The sequence below is a fragment of the Anopheles bellator genome, chromosome 2, assembly GCF_943735745.2.
Source record: "Anopheles bellator chromosome 2, idAnoBellAS_SP24_06.2, whole genome shotgun sequence".
Lineage (NCBI taxonomy): Eukaryota > Metazoa > Arthropoda > Insecta > Diptera > Culicidae > Anopheles > Anopheles bellator.
The window spans coordinates 46640312-46651301 of NC_071286.1; the positions used below are offsets into that span (position 1 = coordinate 46640312).

The 10990-nt window shown below is 47.7% G+C and overlaps 1 protein-coding gene across 1 annotated transcript; it reads right to left on the reverse strand.

Moving 5' to 3' along the window:
- Positions 1 to 2977: 2977 nt before the first annotated feature.
- On the reverse strand, positions 2978 to 5689 carry LOC131207620 (DNA ligase 4-like). The gene is given in 3 exon segments (XM_058200241.1): positions 2978 to 5213; positions 5215 to 5464; positions 5551 to 5689. Coding segments are annotated over 3 exon segments (2625 nt in total).
- Between the last annotated feature and the right edge of the window lie 5301 nt (positions 5690 to 10990).

A 10990-nucleotide genomic window follows, 5' to 3' on the forward strand; every position in this document is an offset into this window, starting at 1 on the left:
CCCCCCGAAGGCCGACGGGAGGGCGGTCCATTTATTATGGACGAGGAAAAAGGATTCTCTTCTCCGGCATTCCAGTAGGTCGGCCGGTTGGTCAGCACGTGCGAGACGTGTGGAAAGCTACTTAAAACACGAAGCCGAAAACTTGGATGTCTACGGAGTTACGAGTGGAGGTTGATGTTGAGCCACGTGAAAATGGGGCCAAAGATAAGCGAACGGAAAATTAGCCCACAAACCGGCACCGTTGTGGAACGCATTAAAGTGACCATTCGGTGCTAGAAGCGCGGCTGGCCGGGACAGCACCTTTGTGTTTAGTTTAGTTTTCTGCCACAAAACGGGGGCAGAAAACAGTTTTTCACAATAAACAAATTATAATAATACTTTAAAGGCTGCAATTGAATTTGACTAATTTTCCACACTTTTCACTAACACACTAACCACTTTTCGAAGCTTCTATTTACACAACAAACAAAGGAACAAATAGGAGAAAAGAACTAGGATAACAAAGAAAAGGATAGAATTTGGAGACGGTTCTGTAATCCCTTCGAAATATCCTATTGTGAACTATCAACATCTTGGCGAGAACATGATAAATGCGACAAAAAGTATGTAACCCGAAAACGAATCAAATTGTAATTGTAATGAAATCAAATATTAACAACAGCTATCGAAGGTTGAACGTGATTCTAATATGCTAATTATTTGGCGTTCTTTTATTTATTGGCTATTTATTTAACGTAGCCCGATTGATATCTTACAGTATTAATTTTGGACAAGTAGCGGAACTAATCACAACTGGCAAAACATACGCCGGCGACACATGTTATTACAGTAATTAAAACAAAATAGTTACCAAAACAATAAAACAAAATAGTAAACAAAAAATACAAAATAAAATAATCAAAACAAAATAAAAATTACCGGACACAAATACAGACATTTGAACCTGCTACAAAAAGTATAACCAACCAACTCACGGACTTTACCTCCGCAGAACAATTAACAATTAGCTTGCCGGTACTTTCTGGGGCCTTTGATATACCTTTTGGAGGTCAGTCCTCGAATCTCGAATGTTTATTTACAACATGCGTCGGTAATTCAAAAGTCAAATTCGAAACCCCAAAAATGTAGATGTCAAAAAAGCACCGTCACCGAGCTCCAGATGAGCGAATCCATTCGTTCGTTCGCATTCGTTCGCCACGACAGCAAACGGAGCGATTGCGCTACCGCATCTTGGCCACGGTCGGTCGCTAATTCAGTTGGGTATGATTAAAATGTTTATTTTCTCCGTTCCGCCCGTCCGCTTCCGGTGCGTCCGGTGCGGTGGGAAACCCATAAACACAACCCGCAAATGAATAAAACCGAACCCGAAGGCCCTTCGCAAAAATGCTCAATTCCAGTTGCCTCACGGCCCCTCTGCCGGCCGTAATCCGCCACGAGATCCTTGCCGTCCGGTCACACCGGGACCTACCAGGCAAGAAAAACCAGGCCCAGGTAATGATCCGAAATCGTTACGTGGCGGAGTTTTCCCGTGTATCATTTTCATTTATCATCCCGCAAACGCCGCTCCAATCATTATCGTCCCAACTCCACTCGGAGCCGAAGCCGAAGGCTGGTGCTGGTGGAAAACATACCGTCATCATTAGAAAAGGCCATCCTTCGGGCACGTCTACCGAGCGGACTCCCACCGGGGGGCCGAAGTTCTGGCGAAAATAAAAACACGATCCTGCCGCGACCACCAGATGGGCCGGGAACTCTCCCGGAGGGCCGACGAGCAGACGAGGGCCCCAATTGAGAAACCGGTCACACAGACAAGGCGCACCCACGGACGCGGACATGTGTTTCGCAAGCAAATACATTTAACCTAAATTACTTTAATAGATAATTTGTCTTCGGTGCGTCGTCGTCCACCGGACACGTCCGGTCGGTCCGCAATTGTTGTAATCCTCGTTCCACGACGTGGCCGTTGTCAAATGGCTCCCCGGGAAATCCCCGGTGTCAACTTCCGGCACCCGGTTCCACCGGACGGCGGATGGATTAACTTCACGACGAGCGATAAATTGATTAGCATTTGGGAACGTCGCCTGAGGGGGGTCACCGCAGAGCGAAGGGAAGGATTTCCGGGTGACTGACAGTTTTCCCAAAAACCGAGTGCAAGGTAATTGGGGCGGGATTGGGATTAAAAATTGTTGACACTCTTCTCCGCTCTCCGGAGTGGAGCCACCGGAAGGTGCCGGTTGAGCCCAAAGGTGACTTCCGAAACCCCCGGCACGATGAGTCGACCCGAAGGATGAGTGTGTTGTTTGCGGGGTCGGTATCAATCACGGGCGCATTCGAAGCGGAGTGGTTCTACCGTGGCCGGAAGGGTTCTGCGCCTAAAGTGATGAGTTTGCCCCCTCCCGGTAGACGTTCGCTTGGACCAACTTTGAATTAGTACAACTCACGAATTAATGAGTGGCGTGACTTGCAAATGAGCGTACATGTTGTTCGAAGGCCGCCATTCTTTTCGGCACTTTCTTAAAACACACAATCGCGTGAATAGCTTTCGAGTCAAAAGGGGACGCAGAACAACGATTCCTTTAAAACCGTCACAAAATTCAAAAAGTGCGGCTCTAAAATATGTATTTTAGAGGAATGGCCGCTCCATTTTTACCACGACCCACGTGAGAAATCAGACTTCCTTTCATTACGCATTGAGCATTGACCTTCTATTTAAAGGAATTTAAAATATTTAAATATTTTATTTATTAGCTATGCAATCTGCATGACTAAAAATGTCTGCAAATATTGAATTTCTGATCAAAAACGAATGGCTTATGAGAAAATAAAGAAAGATACAAATGATCGATGAACTTTACGTATTGCGCTTGTGGGATTTGTGAAACAAGTCATTAGTTCATGGGCTGGCGCTTTATTCGCAACGGTTTATGTTAGTGTGAAAATGAAACAAGCGATTGTTGAACACTCACCAGGCCGGATATTACATCCCCCCGGCGAATCTTTCGAATCGTTGGTTTGTCTCGAGAGTTTCGTTAATCCATCCGATTGGCAAAATCTTTGCCGGTGTGCGGTCGTCCTCGCCAGCGCTCAGCGTGCCTGTAGGGAAAGGATTAGAGTTCTCTCCCACGAAAATATGTGAAACTGGACCGGTGTCTGTATCCCGCAGCCAGCGTCCACCGTGTCGAACGAAGCGCATCATTTCCCGTTCTGCTCTGTAACGTCTCAGCGTTGCGATCCATTTCTGCTCTTCTCCAGATTCGAGGACTTCGCACGGTGAGGAAACCAACCGCGCGGAGCAGCCTCGGAAAGGGCGCAATGTGTTGAATCTGGTCGCACCCAGCAAGTAGCGTTCAGCACGTACTATTTCACGATCGATTAGTATCGGCAGGGGGCACTGGGGGCCGACTTCCGAACCGAGCTCTTTCAGGAAACGCGTAAAGGATGTCGGTGTTACGGGATGGGTGTAAGAATCTCCGTAGCGATCGTACAACAGTTCGAGCTGGAGACGGGTCTTCTCGGTGGTCGCCAACATATCGGCAGGTTGAAATGGTTCCATCGGCCGCCCGTGCCTTGCTGCTTCCTCACCGATCGCACGCAGCAACCACTTCACACTTACCACATCCCACCGCGCTGCCTGGATATACAGTCGTACTTTGTACGTGCGGTCACCGGCGATGATTGCGAAGGTTTTAGTGCCGGGATTAGCTACAGCCCTGCCTCCGTGTTGTTGAATCATCCGCTCTAGCTCTGTGATCGCGGGTAACCCAGCAGATGTGCTCATAACGCAAAATTCTTTACCTTCGAGCCTTTGAGTTTTCGGTGGTGATATAGGAACCGGACTCTTTCGACGTTTGGTGGCTGGCACTGTCTGATCCTGCTGATGGTGAGCGCCCCCAAGATCCGCCACGGTCACATGGCGCTTGGCAAGTTTCGTAGCCTGTCGCGCAGGATCAAAGGAGCCGGAGACGATACCGCCCTCGCGGGCCAAAGCTTCCACCTCGCTGACCGTGCACACATCGTCGTACCGTCGATCTGTCCGAATGGATACGATCCGCGGAAATCGTACTGTATAGCCGGCCGCGTACGACCTACTACGAACCAGCTCGGAACCACGCAGTTGCAGCACGACGGAGTCTTTTGGGTCGATCCAAACGTCCGGTACCGTTTGCCCACATTGGACACTTCGCTCCGTTTTGCGCCAGTGTGGAGACAGTGTGCGATTCAGCTCATTCCATTGTGATACCGAGAGACCCATCCGTACTGTGGCGATCGAAAGAAAACGGCATCCGGGCCCTCTGATCGTCGATCGACGATCGTCCAGCACGCCCACGAGGACAGAGATCACAACATGCGTCTGGCGGCGCTGCCCGTAGAACCCACCGACGATCAGCAGATCGAAGTCCACCACCAGCCCTTCGACGTAATCCGGTTTCAGCTTCAGCCAACCACGGTGGTTCGGCTGATACGGTGCGTCTTCCCGCTTCAACACGATACCCTCGTGACACGCATCGATTGCACCGTTCAGTAGCTCTACCAGGTGCGCTGCGTCGCGGACCCGTTCGCGGTGGCATCGCACCAGAAACCCTGCCTGTTCGCGGACAATCAGACCCAGCAGACAGGCCCGTTCCGCGTATGGCAGATCAGCAACGTTGCGCCCATTGTGGTTCAGTACATCGTACACGCAGAAGCAAGGCCGAAGATCGACGAACTCGGGACGCAACGATTTGACATCCGTGTTTTCGCACTTGTCTCGGTACCGCAGTTTGCGCCGGTCGTACACCATCATCTCTCCGTCCAAAATCACACTGTCGACGGTGGGGGCGAGCAGTAGTGCGATCTGCGGCGTCAGAGTGCCATCGAATCGTTCCGAATAGTCGATGCCGTTGCGGGACAGGTAGCGGAAGCTAGCACCGATCTTGTGCAGCTGAAACCGCTCACCGTCCATCTTCGTTTCCGCCCAGTACGTATACGTAGCACGCTCCAGTAGTCCGCCAACGAGCCGCAGATCGGTCCGCTTGCAGAGCATCGGGCGCACGTGAGCCATCGGCTGAGCATAACTTGTGACGCTCTTCGACTGCGACTCAATTGTTCGCACCAGCTGCTCCAGATCGCCGAACGCCTCGTAAAGCTGCGGAGCTTGCTGGTGGTAGAGTTCCAGGATGCGCCCGTTACCGACACCGAGACGAAGATCCTTGAAGAGAATGCGTACGATCCAGCAGGTCTGTCGACGATCCACGCTTCAGCAGTTCCCCCAGCACGAGTTCAATGGTGAGAGCATCCAGATAGTTGTTCACATCGCTCACGGTTAGAGAACCTTGGGTGGGACATCGTCCACGCACCAGTTGCGCAATTCGATCGCCTAAATCGCCGGCCGTTTCGTTGGACAAAAGTTGGCGCGCCTCGTAACTCTCGCGGCTCAATCCGAGTGCCCCAATATATCCCTGGGCCAGCAGGCCGAAGCCGTACACTTTTCGATTACGATCACATCCAGGATCCAGGAACTAGCAGCCTCAACAATAGGCGCTGCGTTTGGGGCGGCGGCGGGCGTCGGACGTATCGTATTGGTACGCAGAGCTTGCTCGCACGAAGTGAAAAATCGACGAAAATCCTCCGTTTTATTTTCCGCCTTTCTCACCCGCTCCAACAATGCCGTTAGCTCGCTGAACTTGGTGCCAAAATCTTCGTTAGTCATCAAAGTTGGTACTTTTGTTTAGCAAAGTTGACAGTGAATGTCACTTGGATCCAACAATCATTTTCGAAAGGGGAGAAGTAGAACTCGTAAGTAACAATTCTCAAAATTGATTGAAAAATAGGAAATCTGTAAATTGCACAAACGATGAAAAACACCAACGGTAAACATATTTTCTTTTGTTTTCTCCTAAAATTCATTTCATTACTGTTTTAAGCATACTTGTTTGCAGGTTACAACGTTTTTCTTTAGTTCTACTCAACTGTCAAATCTTGTTATTTTTGTTTCAAAATGTTCTATAATCTCGGAAAAGTTGTTGTCTTGGCTAACTTTCTATAATCCCAAGACAGTTGTTGTCTTGGCTAACTTTCTACAACCCCTGAAAAGTGGTTGTCTTGGCTGACTTAGTTTTCTATAATCCCGGAAAGGTTGTTGTCTTGAATAACTTGTTTTTGGACATCTGCCGGAAAAAATGACACCAAAAAGTGTCAATTTTTGTTCAATTTTTGAAAATCGGTTTTGGCGCAACTTGCGATGTTGGCTCACGTAATCACAGGAATATCACGGAATCTGGCTCAAAATCCAGATTCCAAAAAATTAAAATGGTTCTTTATCCGGTAAACTACAATAATTAATCAACTGAAAGCAACGAGTCAAGATAAAAGGTTCCTTATGATAAAACCAGCAATCGTGCCAGTCTAAAGACACAAATAAAGTGGTGCAGTTTTCTTTGTGTGTTCTTCTGCGAACAACAGTTTTCTTTTCTTTGTGTGTTCTTGTGTGAACAACAATTACGATTCGATCGCCGTTACTTCTCGTTGAGCCGTTGGCTTGTTTTGATGAAGAATTACTTCCGCAGAATCCGGCCAACAACTTGTTCATTTCGCTCGATCGTTTCCCGGCCGTGCGTTGATTGCAAACCAGTTTTCGGTGCATCGCTCCATTCCAGGCGCAATTTCGTTCCCATGGTGCAGCGTGATTTAGAACGGCGGCCGGAAAAAGGATATCATCATCGCGGCGTTTGTGGGGTTCGCTGCAAGATTACAATTGGCATCGGTAATGCAGCAGGTTTCCGGACATGATCATACCCCGAGGCTAACGGTATCGGTTGTACTGAGCGGAATAAGCAAACCCGGCAAAACTGTGGACCCAAATGGCTTTCGACGGTTCGAAATGGTTCTTTGACATCTACGACGTGTTGACCACAGGCCACGCGTTCACTGTGGATCATGCGGCTTGGACGGCCCAGACTAATCCATCCGTGTCCAAAGCTCAAAAATCACCTCGGCTATCAAGGTCATCGCGATCGCGACTCGATATGGCCACCCGGTTCCCGTTCCCCGAGGGGATCTTTCTTCCTAGATCTGCCGAGATAACCACCAGCCACGCGGCATTCCGCACTGGACAGTTCTGAAGAAATCGTTAAAAACCCATCACATCGTGATGATGGTCTCGTCCAGGAACAGCGCAGAGCCACGGAGCGCCGAAGCGACACATTAGCCAGCCGGCCAGATCGTCAGGATCGCCAGAAGAGACGGCTGATAACTTCGGACGACGATGACGGCGATTAGCGGGGACTTTTTAGAGCTCACTTACGTGACACGACGAAGCGGTAATGAAATTAAGTTTACCTCCACTTTTTATTTGAGGCGGAAAAAAGAAGGAGCAAGCTTGATGGCGATACGACCGGCTCAAGACTTAAAAGACGACAAGTGCGACAATGTGTTTCTCTCACTGTAATACACTGCGCAGAGCGCACGGGCCACGTGGCACTTAAACCCGCGAGCACTGTTCGTTACTTTTCTACAGAAAAAAGTCGACATGCTTATGTAAGGATTTGCATTTCAAACCATTTATATTGCGAAATTTGTAAAATATTTTCTTAGTTTTGGCCAATTCCTTTTTTGAATCGACAGTACATCGGATAAAAATGTCTCCAATCCAGCATAGTAAATTTATTGTGCAGTAAACTGGGCAAACGGCTCAAGGTGGATGGAATGCGGAATGCCAGCATCGCCAAACGGTGCTCGAGCCTTTCGGCCCGAAAAGCACCAGAAAGCCTCGAGTAATTACGCGCATCGAAATCTCCGTCAGCCGGCAACCAGCTCAGTGGCCACGGCACGAGCCATTCGGCAGGGAAAAGGGAATTAAAAAATAAAGTCAAAACAACGCAACATAAAAACACATAAAGTCGGAGGAATTATTAATAGAGGTCACCAGTAATTGCTAATTACAGGTCCTCGGCCGCATGTTGACGCTGCTTGTCTCGGAGTCACCAAATTGTGCCTCCTTACCATTTCAAACTATTAGATCAGAGAAAGCCCATCTGAAGCCGCTGTTTTCGGGCCACAACGACCGTCCGCCTGAGGCGGCCCCGTTGGACGCTCCGTCAAATTGGTTTGTCTTTTTATTTTAAGAGATTCGCCGAGAAAAGTCTGTGTGGGGAAGAGAAAAAAAGAACTTTACGGCCGACACGTGTTCATTATGAGCGTGTTTGTGGCAAATGGGATTAATTAAAATTACCTTTTTATTAACTATTCACTTAAGGTTCAGGCCAGGCCGGGGGCTACTCGCGCACCCATCATCCGCCGACGACAACATGTTGCGGTCCATGAAACTGACCAGGCTAATGGTTGTTTGCGATGAAGTCTTATACACATTTTCTTACCACATTGTCGACGACCGTTGCACGGTGGGCTTAATGAGTTTTCTTCCTAAAAGCATGTGTCATCGACAAGATTTGTCGTCGGCTTTCCAATCAAACAGGCTGCTGGCCGTTCCGAAAGGTGTCAACTGGACAGCCCTTTTTGGCCCTCCTTTGTTCGATTGCGTCAGGTGGCGCTCGACGGAAGCAGAAAGAACATTTTACAGCATAAATGCCATTGCATGTAACCAAAGAGAACCCTGTGCTCAGAAATCAACGGAAACTCGAAAACTTTTTAGTAACTACCGGTGCCTAGTTTTCGACGCTTTCGCGACCGTCTTTGAACATTTTGTACCGCTTACAAACTCTTGTTAGAGGTTGCTCAACGAAGGCCTTCTGCAACATCCTTATTGGCAGAAGAAATTTCCTTCCGCAAACCAAATTCAATGGAACTGCGTTGTTGAATAGTTGTGAATAGTACGACATCATGGAAAAAAGTATTCACTTTTTAACTGCTTACAAGAGGACCCGTATCGCGGGCACTTATTAATATTTTAACGTGTAATTTGAAAAAGATGTTGGTGACAGTATTGCCAATTGAGGAATAAAAACATTTGTCCCTATCGGAATCCCAACTCATAGTCTAAAACCAAAATTTCCGTTAATATTTGGCAACAGTGTACATCTATACATGACGATGTAGAAACTATCTCTGTTCTTACTATTGCCATTTGAGAGCTTTTGAGCATGAAGCTTCTTTTATATCTTTAAAATGATCTTTGTTTTTCACATAGTTACATATCTGCAACACATTTTAACTTCCCTGCAACTTAAATCCTTAGACTTGTAGAAATTCCCTGCAATAATTGACTTTTTTCTTTTGAATACTTTCTCGTAAATAAAACATTGGGGCCCCAAGCGTCATTACGAAGTCATTTTAAATTGATTCCTTGCCAGCTGCATATTTATTATTTGCTTTGCATCTATAATAAATCCGGACAGGGCGAAGAAAAGTATTTCCGCATACCCGTTCTAAATACCTAGCAATTAAAAAGATTTCCCATGGTCAAACAGAATATTGTGTAACGCAATTTGCCGGAACAATTTCATTAGGAACAGATTAATAATGTACAGCCAAACAGTGGCTGTTGTTTGCTTTTCCAGCCATTCGTATTAAAGGGAGCACTTTCGTAGAATACACCTTTTCCAGCTACCGATTGCAATGCTGCGAATGTTAATTTCTTCTAATTGTTTCTTGCAAGGTAGGGCCTCCGTGCGAAGAATGCAATAAATTATGAGGCGTATTTAAACTAATGCTGACTAATGCACTTCGACGTAAAACCTATCATTTGGCCGTTACTCACTAAATGGCCCCCCGCCAGCTGCTTTACCGGTAGCCACCCTGTAGACGGCGCAAGGATAGTCTCAACGGTAGACGTCACGGCATGGGTTGCACATGGCAATCGATATCGGGCGCCATCGATTGACCCCGCGTTTTGTTTTGATCCACATTTCTCTAAACGGACAAAAACACATCCCTTTCCAGTCGTAAGGAAAAAAATCTCACTCCCAACTGCGTGACCAGAAGCTATGGGGAGTGTTTGTGGAACAAACCAACGACTGAAACGGAATCGACGGCCGCCGAGGGCCAGATGTGCTGTGGGACGTTTGGTTGCATTCGGCATTCAGATGACCTACCCCAACATGGAAATAATCGCCCCAAAAATGTTGGAACATTTAAAGGAACGGCTCGAAAAAACACAGGACAATCCTTCCTATTAAGCCGGACGGACTGGACGTAGGACATGCTTCGGCCCAGCACACAGCAGCAGTCACATTGACTGGCGCAACCGGTGGCCAACGTGAGATCGTTCATAAAAAAATGGAAAACAAAACAAACCAAGAAACAACCACAAGACGTACAGCGAACCGGGCACATCCCGGGGATGGCGTAGAACCTTAACAAAAAAATCAAACCCCAACCAGAACCCATCCGCAGCCCGTTGCAGTGCACCAGAAACGGATCGGAAGGAGTATCATACGGCGGGGTTGAATAAAAAAATGAAACGAAGATCTCGTGGCCTCTGCATCTGCGACTGGCACGGACCACAAAAAATGGAACCGACACAACCAAAAAAACACGAATCATGGAGAATAAATTGTGGCCACCAACGAAAAACCAAGTAATAAAACGTGAAAAAATACGTGTAATCTTCGACACCGCCACCGGGAGCGGCAAAAAAGTGAAACTGAAGTGAACGGTGGGCCACTTTTTCCCGTTTTCCGTGTCGTGCGGCGTGAGCTCTTGGCACGAGATCTTGGCACGAGGAGGTCACCAACGAGAGCACGCCAGTGAAAGGCGAATTCTAGCCAGAGGGAATCGCCCATAAAAGGCGGGAATAGGTCACTCGAGGCTGGTTGTACGGGAAAAAACAACTCCCTCTACGATGATGAGACGCTTCGGAAGCTGGTGCTCATTGTACGAAACAACGAAAAAAAAGGAAAGTAAAAAAGGAGTCAAAGGAAAGTTTAGGGCGGAACCTAGAAGGAGCCCCATTTAATAGCAACAAAAACCCAGGGACCCGTCGAAACCGAAAGTAGAACAACAGAGTCGATGGCTTCCGTTCTGTCGCTAGCTGGGATTTTTTATTCGCTCCGCC